Source organism: Cornus florida, unplaced genomic scaffold (genome assembly GCF_030987335.1).
Source record: "Cornus florida cultivar Cherokee Brave unplaced genomic scaffold, ASM3098733v1 CherokeeBrave_3.0.0_Hap2_Chr02, whole genome shotgun sequence".
Lineage (NCBI taxonomy): Eukaryota > Viridiplantae > Streptophyta > Magnoliopsida > Cornales > Cornaceae > Cornus > Cornus florida.
Window position 1 is genome coordinate 4279942 of NW_026775572.1, and position 18192 is coordinate 4298133.

The following is an 18192-nucleotide window of genomic DNA, read 5'->3' on the forward strand; positions in this document are numbered from 1 at the left end:
TTTTCTTTTAGGTTGTGTTGAAATTCACAACACTCAGTTATTTTCTGGGTGGTGGTGACATCGCATCTTAGTTCTCCACACCACAATGACTAGTGAGAGTAAGTTGCAATGTAGCAATATGAAAATATAAGGATTCTCAAGTGAGTTCAAAGAAAGAGTTGTTGAAGGGTTTTTATTGGGTCAATGTCATGGATGATGGAATTCATTAACAATTAATCTTCAAGCTCGATAATAGATTTGTCTTTCACCAGGGTTGATAAAATTCATTAACGATTAAACTTCAAGTTCGATAATAAATTTGTCTTTCATCAGGGGATGAAACTTATCTTAAAAATAAGAACCGTGCTATAATAATTATAACCGACTTAGAGATATGGGTGTGAAGCCACTACACTAGTACACACCCTACGTCTCTCAATTGATTGTCAACACGAGGACTCAAGGGTTCAAATCCTATTTCTTTTAATAAAAAAGAAAATGAAAGAACAACTAAATTGTCATTTATTTAGAAAATTTTCCCTTTACAAATGGGCCTAACAAAAGAGTTCACCTAACTGCATAACTTGATTATGTACACCCACCTACTCAATTTCAATTTGGTCTTCAATTTAGGCAGTAGACTCTCAATTAAGGTGGCACAAAGACATGCTATCTAAAAAATTCATGGCACCCCTAATTGTGAATAGCTTGGTTGGAGCATTGTTCAGTACCATCTTAATTTTAAATCATTTTTTTCTTGAAATTGTAGTCTTACACCAAATTTTTACTACACACAATTAAAATGAAGACACATGAATGACAATTTTTTAATTAAAATGGTTTAGAATATTAATGAACAATTAAGCAGTGAAAACAAAAATCTTATAATTATACTATGTATGATTTCTTCAACAATTTTAAATATATTTGTATATTCCGAAAGAAACACAGAGTGGAATGTTGGATATTGAAATTGTATTGTCATGACAAACACATGGACCTGCAGCAGAGTTTTCTTTATATGTAAGAAACAAACAAACAAAGTTTGACACCGACAAAACCCATATAGGGGAGAGTCCGGCCCATACACGTTATGGTTCATATTTGTGTAAGCAACCCATTTAGCTTTGATTCTCAACTTTTGCCTAAAAAATATATGAAGGCGACCAAGCATCTTCCAGTGGGAGAAATGTCACTTTTATTATTTTTTATTATATATATATAGATATATATATATATAGAATATTATACTATGTATATAAAATTGCTGTAATACTAAGTTCAGTCACGCATGACACGCGCTTTAAAAGCATGGTGGGAGAGTTGTCTCTTAGCGTAGAAATGAGGTCACTTTATTAATTGTCAGACAATCGACAGCTTGCCGTCTCTTCCAGCTGTTTTCATCCTGGCTGAGCCGCTCTGCTTTCCGCGTTTTACGGCTTAGCCGACGCGTACAAGCCAAGTAATGAAAAGGTGCGTTTGGTAAAGCATGCGCCTTTTATATGCACGTAAATTAAATCAATTTTGCCACTAGATCTCTTTACTAAACATGATTTATTATTACTTTAATGCAAATGATTGTGAACGGCATAGAAAAATATTCCGTATATACAAGTCGGATAAATTGGCAAGGATGAAAATAGTATCAAAAGTATTAATTTAAAAATATTCACACAAATCACATCTCCATGAGACTAGAGTACTTTTTGATAACTCAACTAAACACTTTTTTCAAAAATAAAAATAAAAATTAAAAATTAAACACTTAAATTAAGTTTCATGTAAAAATTTGAGTGAAATGATATTTAAGTACAACAGTAATGAGTAGATATTGATGCACAATATATATCATGTTATTGGTGGGAAAATATACCCATCAACTTATTAACTTACACAAAAAAATAATAATTTTATTTTTCAATTCGACAAATGCTTAGCCTTAAGACGTGTTTGCACTTGTTAATTCATGAAATTTGTCCCACTGTTAGAATATTTACGAGTTATGGTACCTTTTTATTGGACAAGCATATCAATGAGACAATGACATTGTGTTTAAACTTAGTTCTTAAGACCCATGGATGAATCCAATTCAAATTGAATCAGTCTTAATCTAATCTAATAATGATATTTTCTTGATCCAACCTGACCTCAAAACTACTTGTATCTCTGGGAATGAGTCTAAATACTCCTCTTAAAGAAAAACACTAAAAATAAAAAATTAGAGACAAAATAATAATATTTATAAATTTTGTGCTATAACATAATAATATATTTACCATAATCATCATCTTTGTCTTTGTCTCGTGTAAATGATAATAGTAACCTGAATTCTCTTTTTCATTATTTTCTATTATAATTCATGTCTCTTAAAATAGTTAAAAATTTAAAATTATTTCATCCCATGTAAGATTTAACTAACTTCTTTGTCATTTACTTTATATTCTTTTGAAAATATTCTTTTGAAAATATTTTTCTTTCTCAGGTAAAATATTTTTTTATTTTTACTTTGTCGGTGTTTGGTAGAGGTCTACGTCGAGGTTGAGATCGAGTCCATCAGGCGGGACATGTAAAATAACTTACCAAAAATTTATGAATAAAATATTTTTTAAAATTTTAATATTTTTTTCAATTATTCATCTATTAAGGTATATCTTCCACTCCGCATTAGGTATGATTACCACCTAAGCCTACTCTATCTAATTTATCACTAACATTAGTTACTTCTAAGTTCTAATTGGACAAAGCTTGCCTACTAATCTGTGGGTAAGTTATCTCTACTGATCACTAATGTGATCCAATTTTAAATGGATACATAGTTTATAATTATAAAATCAGGAAAGTCATAAATAAAGAAATAAAAGAGGGTGACTAAATTTATTCTAAAAAAATTATTATCCTTATTTATTACTTTATTGATTTTGTAATTAAAGACTTTTTGTGCATTTGTAATTAGACCACATCACCAATGATTTATTCACATGTGAGTAAGCAAGTCTTGTTCCTAAATAACTTACCCCTCACTTAATCATTACTAATCTTGTATCATCTAATTACTCCTCTATGTATCATACAAGATAGCATCCCCATTTTGGCTACAAAAATCCCTCATTGTTCTTATTTCTTTTTCAGCACCCTAAACTATATTTCATACAACATAATTGACCTAATAACCATCCCATAAAATCTTTCTTTTGCTATATTTGAACCTAAATAGCAAAAATAATAATTGAGTAATCATTTGCTTTTTAATTTTAATATTTATATTGTCTGTCTTCATCTTTGCTTCATCCAAATTATATCTCATGTACTATTTTGGTTTATCTATTAATTTTTTTTTTCCCACCTAAACGTATCTATTAAAATGATATCATTCACAAACAATAAATACAATTAATATATTTCCAAACATCTTGCATTATTTCATTCTACACCATCATAAAGTCAAGAATTCAGTTTTGTAATACAAACTCTGTACATAATTCATATCTGTAATATCAAATTGAGAAATTAATCAATTATTGAATCAGCTGTTGAATTCATACTCAGATTTTTTAACTACTCTGTACATAATTCATTTCTGTAATATCAAATTGAGAAATTAATCAATTATTGAATCAGCTGTTGAATTCATATTCAGATTTTTTAACTAATCAGCGGTTGAATTCATATTCAGATTTTTTAACCTGGTTGATTTTCATATTCATTATTCAGATTTATTAACCTGATTTTCATATTCATTATTCAGATCAGCGGATATAAATTTCATTTAATGAAAAGGTGCAGACTTTAGACACAAGAACGTGACTCTTTCATATAAGATGCAAAGCCATCTAAAGCCGCGCCGGCCAAACACTGACCTCATGGACAATGGCCAGTATACATGTGACCCCACAGGCCCCGTGAAGGTAAAAACGACTCCATTTGTGCGTTTCAGCTAGGATTCCTCCACGTGTCCCAACTTTTTCATCTCCAAGCAAAATCACTTTTACCAACCCCCCCTAAATGAAGTAAACACTGCCCTCACTTTAATTCCACCACACAAACCACTAGAAATAAGAGAGAGAAACGCACACACAGATTTTAGAGAGAGAGAGTGAACTTCATAGCTCTTCTTCCCCCATATATCTCCCCATCCCAAAAGTGTTCTTATTCTTTCCTTGAGCGCCATGGCTTCTCAGAAGTATGGTGCCTTCAAGATCTTCTTCTTCTTCTTCTTCCTTGCCCTCATCGGAACCGGAATGGCATTGCCGGAAAACAGGACGGCGAAGCACTCGTCTCCGTCGACATCATCATCAGCCCAGATCAACTCCAACTCCGTCCTTGTTGCCCTTCTCGACTCGCATTACACTGAGCTCGCCGAGCTTGTTGAGAAGGCTCTCCTATTACAGACCCTCGAAAAGGCTGTGAGTCAACACAATATCACCATCTTCGCACCCAGAAATGAAGCTCTGGAGCGCGAACTCGACCCCGAGTTCAAGCGATTCCTCCTCGAACCCGGCAATCTCAGGTCCCTCCAGAGCCTCTTGCTCTTTCATATTATCCCGACTCGGATTGGGTCGCACGAGTGGCCGAGTTCGCCCGCCGGCTCGACTCATCACACCACGCTCTGCAACGATCCTCTGCATTTGACCAGTGAAGCTTCCGGAGAGAGAGTGGTGGATCTGGCCAAGGTTATTCGTCCAGACGACGTCGTCCGACCCGATGGCGTGATCCACGGGATCGAACGCCTGTTGATTCCCAAATCGGTTGAGGAAGATTTCAACCGTCGACGGAATCTGCGGTCCATCTCTGCCGTGCTGCCGGAGGGAGCTCCAGAGGTGGACCCCCGGACCCACCGGTTGAAGAAACCCGCGGCGCCTGTCCCCGCCGGCTCACCTCCGGTTCTGCCTATATTCGACGCGATGGCTCCCGGACCGTCCCTAGCTCCGGCGCCTGCCCCTGGACCGGGAGGACCTCACAAACACTTCGACGGCGAGAGCCAAGTCAAAGACTTCATCCAGACCTTACTGCATTACGGCGGCTACAATGAAATGGCAGACATTTTAGTGAATCTGACGTCGCTCGCGACGGAGATGGGGCGTTTGGTGTCGGAGGGGTATGTGCTGACCGTTTTGGCTCCCAACGATGAAGCCATGGCAAAATTGACCACTGACCAGTTGAGCGAACCGGGTGCGCCTGAGCAAATAATGTATTACCATCTGATACCGGAGTACCAGACGGAGGAGAGCATGTACAATGCGGTTCGGAGATTCGGGAAGGTCCGGTACGATACCCTAAGGTTACCGCACAAGGTTGTGGCGGAGGAGGCAGATGGGTCGGTTAAATTCGGTCAAGGGGACTTGTCCGCGTATTTGTTCGATCCCGATATATACACGGACGGCAGGATTTCGGTTCAAGGGATTGATGGGGTGCTTTTTCCGACGGAGGAGTCCGTACCGGCGACGAAACTCTCTCCGGTTGCTAAGGTTGTTGCGAAGCCGCGGAGAGGTTCGTTTCTTTGATCACTGACTCAATTTTAGTGTTATTGTTCTCGATTTCTTGTTTTTATTTAATACTAGTATTATTAGATTATTTTACACTAATTTTAGTACCATAGTTGATTTATAAACGCATGTAATTGATTGCTTTACTTACATTTCTTCAAAAAAATGGGGTCGGTTTATTAATTTAATTTGTGTGGGTGACCGGAGAATAGAGTCATACATAGATGGTAAAGCTATAAGGATATTCCGGTGGCCGGAATTTGGTAGCGGTGGCGGTGGGTCAGATGGGAATCATGACCATATAAACGCGTTGTTTATGCCTGTCATAACTAATTGTGAATATTTGTAGGTAGAGCCTATTGATATTAGCTGTCTTGCCTAGTAAAAGTAAACACATAATTGGCCACATATGCCCCCACCACATAATTAGTATTGTTATCCGACATGCAATTTAATCACTTTTAAGTCTACCATTATTGTTGCTTCATGTAATAACTTTATTTGGCATATGATTAGAATAACCTTTTTATCATCTTTCTTCTTTTCTTGAGAGTAATTTAGGTGTGTCACTGAATAGTGGAAGGTCAAAAATGGCGTATTTTATTTTGTCGGTGAGGGGTTAAAAGGAGATTTCCTTACCGACCCTGTGATCCACTCAACTACTATTCCATTTATGACTTCAATCAGTGCTGACAACCTGTCTATGACACTTATATTGGTACCACATTATTCTCATATTGTTGTATGCATTTCAATTATATATCAGCTTCTTATACGGTTCTAAACATTTCATTAATAATTAGCTGCTCTGTCTACCAACTTATTATATAGTTGACTTCAATTTTATAGTGGCCTCTGGGGTGTGTGGTAGAAGTAATAATAATTTGATATTGAAGTAATAATTAAAAGCAACAATAATAACACCGAGCAGTACTACACATCCTGGATTACTTGAAATTTAAGATACACAACTCCATCCCCATTAGTGACTGGTTGGCCTTGTCTCGAATCTTTCCCCTGGTCCTTTCATTCTCAGCTTTGCTGAACTGAAATTTGTGGGTATTGTTGCCTAAATTACAAGGTCTTGCTCTATCGTTAACTAGGCTCCTTTGGTTTTCCCTTATACGAAGGAAGCCAAAGTTGCACCTGAATTTATAGGGATTACTCAAACCGGTCACATTGTCGTTCTTAACACAGAGTATAAGAAGTTTAATACTCCTGATTTATCTCGTAATAGTCACTCGGGGTCTCGTCATTAACACGATGTTCTTTTTCTTCTTCTTGTTGCTAACTAGAACTTCATTCTATGCTTTGACTCACTAGTTTTACTTTAATGCAAATGCAGGCAAATTGATGGAAGTAGCATGTAATATGCTGGGAACGTTCGGACATTTCACTAGCTGTCAGTGACAATTCATACTACATAGGAAAATCCCAAAAGAAAGAAAAATGAAACACAGAAATGGAGAAAAAGTGAGTATATTACTGACTTGTACATTCCTCTCTAATTCAGTTTTAAAAATGTCCGTTCATTAGGCTTACAATAATATTTGTTAAATTGACAGAGTTACCTTGTAGATGACTGTCTATTCTACTGCACGGCTAGATAAATGGAAGGATGCTTGCACTCTCAGCAGAAAGTTTTTCGATGTTATTTTGTTATAAATACTGTAATTACATGTCATTTTTCGATGTATCTATTTTGCTTCGTCAACACTCAATGCACAAAGAAAGGATCAGCTCTAGTCATGGGTGGTGTCTCTCTTTTTTGCCCCTGTTTGTGCATGAATTACTTTACTGGAGTCTCAATAATTTTCATATTCTTTAGGGAATGTTCCATCTCCAAAGCTCTAATAATTGAATTCACAGTCCTTTTATCTCATATGCTTGTAGACTGCAATCTGTGTGTGTGTGTGTGATACAAGGGACTGTCGGTGAAGTCATTATGGTTGTGGAGATAGCATCTCTGTTCTTTGTATTACTAAATTGTAACGTGTTGTGTGAATGAATGAAAAAGGACCTTCACTTGCTTTGGTGGTATTTATTTATTTAATTATTTTGTTTTGTTGTGAAAAAGACTTTTATTTTTATTTTTTTGACATATTGTGAAAAAGACACATCAGAGTAGATGGTTGTTGTGGTTGGATTATGTATTTATTTATATTGATTAAGACAGCAAGGTAAGGCGTACTTGACGGTGGGTGTTGAGTCTTGCTCTAATGAAATGGAAAATATATGATTGTCAATTATTGGTTTATGCAAAGGAAAAATTCTTTTTGTGGTGGGAGTAATTGTTTAGCTTTATATGATAAAAGTATTTTTTTAGTTATTAAAAAAGCCCTCTCAGTCGTACATTTGCATGGTCTTTTGTTATTATTAGATTAATGATTAATCACATTACCAGCTAGCGAATGAGCTGGATCTCTTGAACTTATTGGTAGGCAATGGATGGTGGGCTAGCCGTCCCCCATTTGACTTGTCCAAATTTCGAGCTCCTCTCTATCTGCGTATTTTATTTTATTTATTTTGGTTATATGAACCCTACTTGAATCTCATAAAGCATTTGTCTTGACTAACCAAAAATTCATTCGGAATAGATATTGGGGAGTTTGTGAGTAATAATCTCATTATACCATAGTTCAATTGATACTTAAATAATTTGATCTTCACTTATAAATATACATGCATATATATATACACTTAGCACAAACCATTGTACCTTCATCTCAATGTACCGCAAATATAATCGAAGTCACTAGCTTCTTTTTTTCATTTCGTTTCTCTCCCTTCTCTTAATTTCTCTTCTAAAATTTTACTTTTAAATAACACTTAGCCGGCCAACTCACAGACCATATCATTCTATCTATGATATTTATCATTTCTCCTTACTTATATAGTAATGGAACATAACCACCTCTGTAGATCGATAGTTCTTAATTTGGTTAATTCGATCGAACCAATGCATTATCTCAATTTTTTCTTTAATTGTACGTTTACCTATTTTGGTCACTCCATTTTAGGAAAAAGTTCTTTCTAATCCTTCTAAATAAAATCCAAAATTTAATCCATATTTAGAAATATATGGACATGGCCTGAAACATAGCATTTGGTACAAATTTGAAGACCGAATGAGCCCAAGGGATTCTTCTCCTATCATGTCTCGGGATTCGGGAACCACAAAAAGGGTAAGATTTGTTTGGAAGCCCATTATCTTCACTCAAAGACCAATTTGGTTAGAAGGAAAAGAAAAAGAAAGGAAAAGAAAAAGAAAGGAAATGACGTGAAGGGACATGGTTATTTTAACTTTTGGTATAAATTTGGAAGAAAAATATAAGAAATTGAAGAGTTTGGGGGGATACATTCAAATTTAATGAGTTAATTTTTGTTATCCTTCCAAAATTTGAAATTACGAAAAAGAGCAGCTTTGCATTTTAAGGGAAGCAAGGTCCACTTAAAGAAGGTTGGGAAGCAAGGTCAAAGACTAGCATTTTTAATGAAATTTTTTAATACTAAACTTATACTTACTTTAAAAAAAAAAAAAAAAAAAAAAAAAATCTATGAAAAAGAGTACCGTAATTAAGGTTATTATTTATTTTCTTTTTCTCAACCACAACCTTTTAATATTTCCCTTAATTCCCTGGAAAAAAGTTTTGCACTCAGTATTCGGGTACAATTTTTCAGCCCATATTTGCAGAAATTAAATTAGTAGCCATATTCATCTTGTTGTGCCGGATCACCAGTTTTTTTTTCTCCACTTTGGGAAAAGATGGTCCCAACCCTAAAAAGAGAGCAGTTTATTGCACTGATCTCATTCATTTGGTGTTATATGAAGCATAGAAACAAAAAGGAATGGATTATTGCATGAGTTGTGGGGTTGGCAAAGTGTGAGGGGATTAACCTAAAAAAATTAAGAGGTTAAAACGTATTCAGAACTTTGGTGGAAACATTGCACCCAACAATAACACACCCATCAAGGCATCATTTACAATTATCAAAATTCACTATAAACTATCATAATCAACCATTTAATCCATATAACCAAATTAAAAAGAATGATATTTGATGATTTGTTTCGACTCACAAGAGAAGATCGAGTTCCAGTTTTCTTGAATCTCTCAGGGAGGAGGAGGAGAGAAAGAAGCACAAAACAAGAAAGAGGACGCTTGAGTTGGAACACAAGAGGAAGTTTATATAAAATATTTTTCAAGGAAAACAGTTATTAATGCAATCCACCCTTTCCTGCAACACTGAAAAGTAGAGGAGAACAGTTATATTTCCCTTTCCCTTTCCTTTTCCTTTTCCTTTTCCTTTTCCTTCAATCAAAAGCAACTTTTGAGAAAGTAGACATCAAATTTCAACTAGTTCCCATCCTAGGAGGGCAATGGGATCAACCAAACATTATTAAGTTACTAAATTCCAAAATGCTCACTGAGAAAAATATGAAGCTTCCAGAACTTTGCTCTACCCCAAAAGAAAAGGGCAAAAAAAGAGTCCATCATCCACTTGAGCTAGCTATCTATAATTGCAGTAATAAAGAAGAATATCAATCTACAGTCTATGAGCCAAAGAAATTCAATGAAGCCATATATATAGTCATGAACTGAAAATTCTTCACTATAAAACACATGATTATATTAACCTGTAGATTACCAATATGTAGCTTTCAAAGTGACTTACAACCACACACTATTCACAAAACAATGGAACTTAAAAAGACTTTAAGAACCTATAAGTAGTATGAGGTCTGAGTTATGATGTCTTCAACCTCCAACAGCTACTTCAACAGGCATGATATCTGGATTGCCTGAACTCGAAAAGTCTCCATTGCTCTGAGCAGGAGTCTTCTCACACTCTGGCTCTATCCTATCCTCGACTTCAAAGGGATTCACGGACTGATTTTGGCTTTCTTTGGATTCTCCTTCAGAAGTTTTTTGGTCTTGGCTCTCTGTTTCTGTGGTCTTTGGCTTAGCCTCGACTGGTATTCCTTCTGTTTTAGTCGTCACAGATTCCTGAGGCTGAAGCTTAGATTGAGACTTCCTTATCAATTTCTTTGAAGCAGCAATATCTTTGTCACAACTGGCCTGGCTACCCTTGGGTGACTTGCTATGATCTCGGTACACACGTGGACTAAGACACAATCCACGGCCTTCTGAGGTGTTGTTTCCTGCAGCAATGAAGCTCTTGTTCCTTCCAAGCTTTGGAGATATTGCTCGTGTTGTTGGTATCTATAAAATTAACAAATACATACAATCTAACAACAATGCTGATACATAAAGGCAAATCAAGCATAAGTAGAGGACAGGAGGAGTAACAGTCGTTCACCTACTTGTAAATAAATTTAATGTGCAGCTTGTAACAAAAGTTTTAACAAAGAACATATCTGTAAGGTGAATGGATGTAGATTTAAGGATGCATTGTCTAAGAAGTAAGAACCCTAAATTCCAGACTTCGCATATAGGGTCACTATCTGTTACAATGATGGTGCATGACTGCGCCTAAATCACAAGACTAAGTGTAAGAACTTCAACTTCTAATCCTGACCGTGTAATTATTAATTTAAGGTAATCAAAATAGAACGATCACTTTCTTCAGTTCAATCAAAGCCAGGCAAAAGGCCTTCACTTTATAGATGTTTTACGTCCACATTTTTTTTCCCCCCAGTTGATACACCAGCCCCCCCCCCCCCCCCCCCCCCCCCCCAAAAAAAAAAAAAAAAAAAAAAATCATAATTGTTATAGTCAATGCAAGTGGCAGGACAACACCATTGGTTTGGAGACTGCAGTACCTCCCAGAGGATGCTAGCAACCAATACCCAATGAAACCACATTTATAGCAACACCAGAATGAAAGAATATAAATAGTATGAGGTAGATTGTTGAAATTCTAAAGTATCTTTATTCAGAAATTGATTGACACAACACTACAAAGAATGTAATGAATTCATTTAAAATTCTTTCCAAAATGCAATCAACCAAATCTCTTTCAAGGCTGTCAAAATGCCAAATCAATCATTAATCTCCTTCATGATCACCAAAACCTATCTTCCATAAAAAAGAGGCATCGAACCAATAGATAAATGCATGAATGTAAAAGCATACAATTATCTGGTAAGTTTAACAGCATAAAAGTGCATTGATTACCAATACAAATACGACCCTGGAAAAATTCCAGAGTGCTGCATGCCTTAATGTCAGTTATTACGACATGAGGCTTCCTTGAAGTGGAGAGGTTGAAGTAATTATACTGTTGTCAAGTTGCCATACCAAACTGGGAAAGGGATGGAGGTAAATATTGTATTTGTAAATCCACGGAGAATTTGTATAATGCTATTCCAGTCTACGAAAGAATTTTGTATACAATTTCACAAGTCACAATGCCTACATTTTTAACTGCAAATTGTAGGAATAGAGGTAGTTCAGCAGTGTATAACCTTCTAGCATCAAGAAAAAGACATGACTTACCTTCTTCAATTCAACTTTTGGCGGGGGTTCTTTGTAGAAATTGGGCATAGGTGTAGCTTTAAAAGTCAAATTCTTCCTCAACTTTTTTATCTCTGCCTCCTGGTTCTCCTGCAAAAACTCCAATGTGGAAACAGAGTGAATAACCTGAGAGTCTGAGACTAGATCAAGGATAACAAAACAGGAATTAAAAATAGATAAACTAAATATTCTTTGTTCCCATACCTTTGATTGTGCTTGCAAGTTACTTTTTTCCATTTCCTTAGCATGAATTTTCTCTTCTAGCTTTGAAAAGAACTGAAGAACAAATACATAATAATGACCTTTTTTAGAATTTAAATTATGCCATCAAAAGCTGACGAAAAAAAAGTATGCATAGTCCACCTCTTTTCGCTTTTCAGCACGCTCTTCCAACCTGAAGGAAAATCCAATCGCACTGCTCCTCCGTCCACCAGGTGTGGCACTCCTGATAAGATATAGAATATCATGAACATATTAATGTGTGACAGGCAACAGGGAGTTGATAAAAAGAATAGCTCAACAAGAAACATGGAAGTTTAGGATAGAAGTAGTACGAGGAAGTAGTGGAGCGGGCATCGTCGTCCTCTTTAATTGGTAATGCAGTTTTGATAGGCTGTGAATGTTGATCAACCGATCTGCAAGAATAAAAGCTATTCAGAAGAAATTTAATTCTATTTCATTCTTCTCCACACATATTGACATTTAAATGATAGAATGATACAATAGAACCAACTTATATTGCAGTAATATAGATGACCAATAAACGTATTTGAAAAATCTATGTAGCAGTGGAGTGCCACTTACGAGGAGACTTTAGATGGAGGGTAGTTTGTAGTTCCATTTACGGAAACAGATTTTCCAAGCTAATGATAACAAACACAGACAAAATTCACATAAAGGAGGGTTAAGTACATAGAAGGATGAAAAGACTTTTCAACACAACAAAATTAGAACCCAAAACATTACCAGTGACTGATTGGTGCTTTGGGCAGATGCTAGAGTCGCCCGGCGAGTGGATGCCCGGACACCATTTGTGTTTGTTCCCTTTGAGTTCACTCCGGTGGATGCTCGTCTCTTAGTTGGACTCAAACTCGTAACTGAAGTCATCATTCCATTTGAAGATCGAAATTGAGCTTTTGCCATACTTGTTCGAAGATGTTTGGCATCTGATTTCACTGGGTACACATCAATGCTCTTCTTCATGACATCAGAATGGAGTCCTCTCGCGGGGAAAGACAGGCTCTGAGTCAGGCTCGACCTTGTGTTACGAGCAAACAGAGCTGGGCCTTTCAAACTAGGTCGATCCTTGGCAATTTTATTGTTTTTTGAATTAGCAACATTTGGTCCTTTAAGGAGGTTTGGTAATTTACTCTCTCTTGATAAATTAACATCTATTTCGGCTTTAATTACATTTTCAGAGATTCCATTCACATTGGAGACGTTTTCACCATCATCAACATGCAGTTCCTGTTTCTTTAAACCCACATCCGATCCTTCCACATTGGTTTTTTCAGTAAAACCACTCTTATCCTCTATTGAAACCCCATTTTCAGACTCCATTTCCTGAAAAAGAAATCTCAGTGATACACATTTCCTGAAAAAATTTAATTGTCAATTAACAAACCAACTTAATTAACCCCGAGTCACAGAATCCAATACAAGGGTAGCCCAGTACACGAAGCTCCTGCCATTGTGGGGTCTCGGGATATTAATTGGATGCCGAAGGCCATTTGTCCCCCCAATGCGGGTGCTACCCTTGGCACTATTTGACACAAAATGACTGCTCTCGTACTGGAACCCATATTTATCATTTCTATACGAAATGATTCAATTCCTAAAAATCTAGAGTGGAAGAGTAAATCCAAGTTCGGTTAATGACAAAATATGCGGAAATGAGAAAAGGAAAATAAAATAAAAGGAAACACCCAGAGAGCGTAACAATGAAAATTCTTGTAATTTTCAATCTATGTTGAATTTTTCTTTCCTATATTTTCTCAGCAGCCAAACAGAGAACAAATTGAAAACACAAACTAGAACATTTTCATTAACTTAAATCAAACCCAGTGACTGAACAAAGATCCAAACACAATACAGTGCCAAAAGTAAGCATTGAAGTCAGAATTATGAAGTTAGAAACTACTGCAACAAAGATTGAAGAAATGCAAAGCTTATAATGAAATCAGAGAGTACCTTCTTTGAGTGTGGATAAGAAACCCAAGTAGAGTAGTAATAGTTGCTCTGCTTCTTTGAGTAGAATTATGCTTTAGAATTCAAACGCTTCAAAGTTGGGCGACTGGTTCGAGAAATACTAGAGAGAAAAAGACGTCATTCCATAGAGAGCGTTAAAAAGAGAGACGAGATTTTCGAAGAAGTGAGAATAGATTGATTGCTATACTACTTAAATGACTAAACTGCCACTCAGGACCCCCGCACAAATAACTGTCCCCCCCCTCTCTCAATCATTCATTTTCCATTGCATTTATTACAGTGTATGTATATATATATATATATATATATATATATATATAGTTGGCCAAATTTGGGGAGGGTATTTGACTATAAGCACAACCGAGACATTGATAGTTCTTGTTTGAATTGTAATTATGAAAATTAAAAATTGTAAAAAAAAAAAAATTTATTTGTTTTAATTTTTCAAAAACTCAATTATGAAAATGTTTATTTTTAGATTATGTTTATTGAAAACTGTTTTTTATTCTCTGAATTTATAAGAATTATTTTCAAAATTACGAACCAAATAAACCTGGATACTCTATTTTTTTACGACTTTACGAGTGAAACAGTGTCTTACTTTATTATAAACACTTTACAATAATTACATATGAGAATGGAATCATAACAAGTTCCTTGACTAATTACAATAAATACTTAAATACAATTAACACACATCAATAATATATAATTTTTGCATTTTCAATTTAATAATCATATTTTTTTTTCTCAATTTAAATGCATTTAAAAAAAAAAAATTAAATGCATCCAAGAGAATACATGTCCTTTAGCAGTGTGAATGCTTACATTTTGTTAATGATAAGACTTGGTGCCGTCATTGGATACCATGTGGATAAGACATGAGCAATGTCTTCTTCTTCTCATTATTATTATTATTATTATTAGTAGAGCTTGTAATCAACCTCTACCACTTTGGACTTTCCAGTCTTTTCACCTGCTAGTAAAATACCATATGATTTTAAATTACATTTTCTCTCTTCTCGACTCTATTTTTTAATAAAGAATATGTTTTCACACATATACACAAATATGAAATTTAATATTCAATACTTGAGCATTCTATATTTCAATATTAAATTAAAATATTCCTATTAATGACAGAATTTTGGACTGTCTGCACTTCACCATCACCATTGATTGAGGTAACATGAGGCCGGGTGGGACCTAGGGTTTGAAAGCATTACCCCACCATTTATTATTTAATTAACCCAAGTTAACAGAAGTTTGTATGACTTAATTAAAATTCAATCGATTTTATCCTAAAGCTAATTATAGTTTCATAATGAAATTTTTTTCTTTTCATCATATAAAGTGAATTGTATAAATGATTTTATTTTCATTTTTTATACACATTTTTTTTGGTGGAGCTTTCAATCTTCTTAATTGAGAATATAAGTTGTTGATATAATGAAAAAAAAAAAAAGTTGTTGTCCTGTTGGACATGGTTGAGTTTAATCTTGACAAGTCTCATCACTCAACCCAAATGTTTAGAATGCTTCTTCTTATTAGTCACAGATCAAGTAAGCAGGAACAATGAGGACCCAAATTTGGAGTGTTGACAAACCTTTTCCATTCAACTTACCACTCATCTTAGTGACAATGTCACATGCATATGTACGCAACATTCATGCATCTTCAACTAAAAAACAAAATTTGAAATTCTATATTCATCATTAACATCAACAAATATACCACCAATACTTGGATCCATCCGTCACTATATATGGTGCAAGTACTGGTTTTTTTTATTTTTTTTATTTTTAAATCTCAATTAAGTTCTATCTTAAACAATTTTTTTTTTTTTTCATTGGAATAGGTTTTTGTAGTATGAGGTTCACTAAGAATAAGGAGGTACATTTTCAATTAAACCATTTCCTCAATTCTCATTAATTTTAGGATTTGATCATTCAAGAATAATACTATCTAGTAATAAGTGTCAAGTTATAAATCTCAAATGCTTTTACCGTTTTGATGACCCATTAAATAAATTTTCTAATCAAAAGTTATGTACAATGACCATTATATTATACCTTTTTTTAATAAAAATGCAATATCTTACTTATATCTTAAATTTAATAATTAACTTATTTCACACGGATAACTTACATAATTGTCAAGTTTTTGAATGTTTGGAGACAAGAGACAGTTTCTTGAAATTTTATTTGAATGTGATTTGACCAGTCAATTAATCCTAGTTCGGTGGATGGATAAAGCTCAAAAAAAATAATAATAACAATAAACCAAAAGGGTATTATGGTCTATTATGTTTTGTGATTGACCAAATTAATCAAGGGCATTATAGTAAATGGGTATCATACCAATGATTGAGAGCAAAACCTTGAGAGAAACTGTTGGAGAACGTGCACAGGGTGGTTGTTCGCGGACGTGGCACGACCGAGCAACGTGGTTACGTCCCCACTATCAACGTGTACAACAGAGAGGCGTGAGCTGTCACGACGTGCGTGGTAGGCGACAAAGGCCCTCTCCAGGAAATCGTACGGCCCATTTTTTATGGTAGGAAAGATCAGGGCCGTCCATTTGGGGCCCCAATTAATTTTCCATGTTTGAGAGTGGACTGAGATTAATCAGGATTTTGTGGGTGATACGTTGTATTCAACGCTGGCTTTGTTTGAAAGTAACTAAAATGGTGCCCTCTTATTTGGGTTCTGACTCCATGCATGGCATGTGCATTTCCATTCATGTACTACATAGCTAGAGCATGGCCACGTGGCAGTGAGATATTGGGTAAATACATTCAGGCCCCATGACTAATCATACATTGTGATTTCTTATGATCATGAAAAATGAATGTTGATGGTACAGGTAAAAAGTTATCAAAAGGTATTAAAAAATTCTCGGTATTTTGCTTTGGACTCCTTTAAGACATTTGGTTTGAATTAAGCTCAAAACACTCTTCAATAATAAGTGGTTAGACTATTTGATGTAATTATTTATCTTTTGTAAGGGAATATCTCGGGATCGGATATTATCCCTCAATCGTTAAATGTAGTTATAATAAGTGGAATTCACCTGATGAATGAACCAACAACAATTGAAAAATCCCATTTGATAAACAGTTAGGATATCTCAAGGATGAACTACATTACTCTTAGGTATTTATATATATCATTAATTGTCATGACATCAGTTTGCATGTGTGGTCCATTCATATGTGAAGTTTAGGGGAATTATTTAATTGGCGACGGGATGTTGAAGCTCTCAAATTCTTTTTATTTAAACAAAAGTAGGGCCAAACAAGCTCCTAAATCAGATTGAAATCGCCTAAACAGCGCGATTTTGAAACCCCACTTGGATATGACCAAAGTGTTCTTTATCTCATAAATGATTAGCAAAAATAACTCTACTTAAGGTTTTAATCAAACTTCGCCATCTCATCCACTTAGCCAAATGAATATATAAAAACACTGTTGATGACATGTAGGTTAAGTATGGTATGACATAACATAATAATTGTAACGATAATATAACACACTTCATGATTGAGTTTTTAATGAACCTCTGTTTCATTATTAAAAAGATAAGGTTGCTTGTGGCGCCGATTCTTCTAAATTTTAGAGCAGAGATGCATTGTTTGAAACTGAGATACACAAACAAACACGTACATAGTACATACACTCTCTCACACACTCGTTTAAATGCCAATTCCTGTAAAGTGAGCATATGATGATTAACGTCTAAACTCATCCATAGGAGCCGACTATATCTTATAAACACAATAAATAAATAAACTACAATGAACTCATTTCATAGTTCTGCAGATTACCAAAAAAAAAAAAAAAAATCATTTATGCGGAAATTTGCGACAGAACTCTATTAAAAGTTTCATTTCATATGCTACATAGAATATAATGAAACATATCAATTTAATGGAATTTTATACATTAAGACGGACCATTTGTATCTAGGGGAATGCAACTTGATTCATACAAGATTTCTGGTGTGGTAAACAAAATTTCACCCACCCACACGCACACACACTC

The 18192-nt window shown here is 35.0% G+C and overlaps 2 protein-coding genes across 3 annotated transcripts; one reads left to right on the forward strand and one right to left on the reverse strand.

Moving 5' to 3' along the window:
- Positions 1-4006: 4006 nt before the first annotated feature.
- Positions 4007-7515, forward strand: LOC132293204 (fasciclin-like arabinogalactan protein 16). Of its 2 annotated transcripts, none has more exons than XM_059790578.1 (3): positions 4007-5466; positions 6808-6935; positions 7041-7515. In XM_059790578.1, exons 1-2 carry the CDS (start codon positions 4146-4148, stop codon positions 6870-6872), a joined length of 1386 nt encoding a protein of 461 aa, XP_059646561.1. In that variant the 5' UTR covers positions 4007-4145; the 3' UTR covers positions 6873-6935; positions 7041-7515. The 2 variants fall into 2 exon arrangements, with proteins under 2 accessions (XP_059646561.1, XP_059646560.1); XM_059790577.1 differs by having other exon boundaries at positions 4008-5466; positions 7028-7515.
- Positions 7516-10030: 2515 nt separating this feature from the next.
- LOC132293206 (protein WVD2-like 4) lies at positions 10031-14309 on the reverse strand. Its single transcript, XM_059790579.1, has 8 exons — positions 14132-14309; positions 12908-13504; positions 12746-12804; positions 12496-12576; positions 12305-12386; positions 12146-12217; positions 11924-12031; positions 10031-10687 (listed from the first exon to the last, which is right to left on the reverse strand). The coding sequence occupies exons 2-8, from the start codon at positions 13499-13501 to the stop codon at positions 10223-10225; spliced, it is 1461 nt and encodes a 486-aa protein (XP_059646562.1). The 5' UTR covers positions 13502-13504; positions 14132-14309; the 3' UTR covers positions 10031-10222.
- Positions 14310-18192: the final 3883 nt, after the last annotated feature.

Bases quoted from the DNA above. Each gene is read 5' to 3' on its own strand.
- LOC132293206 (XM_059790579.1), bottom strand. From the start codon at position 13,501: ATGGAGTCTGAAAATGGGGTTTCAATAGAGGATAAGAGTGGTTTTACT. The intron at 12,387-12,495 runs GTACTACTTCTA...ATATCTTATCAG, and splicing joins GCCCGCTCCACTACTTCCTC to GAGTGCCACACCTGGTGGAC. The intron at 10,688-11,923 runs GTAAGTCATGTC...TTAATTTTATAG, and splicing joins CAAAAGTTGAATTGAAGAAG to ATACCAACAACACGAGCAAT.
- LOC132293204 (XM_059790578.1), top strand. From the start codon at position 4,146: ATGGCTTCTCAGAAGTATGGTGCCTTCAAGATCTTCTTCTTCTTCTTC. The intron at 5,467-6,807 runs GTTCGTTTCTTT...ATGCAAATGCAG, and splicing joins TGTTGCGAAGCCGCGGAGAG to GCAAATTGATGGAAGTAGCA.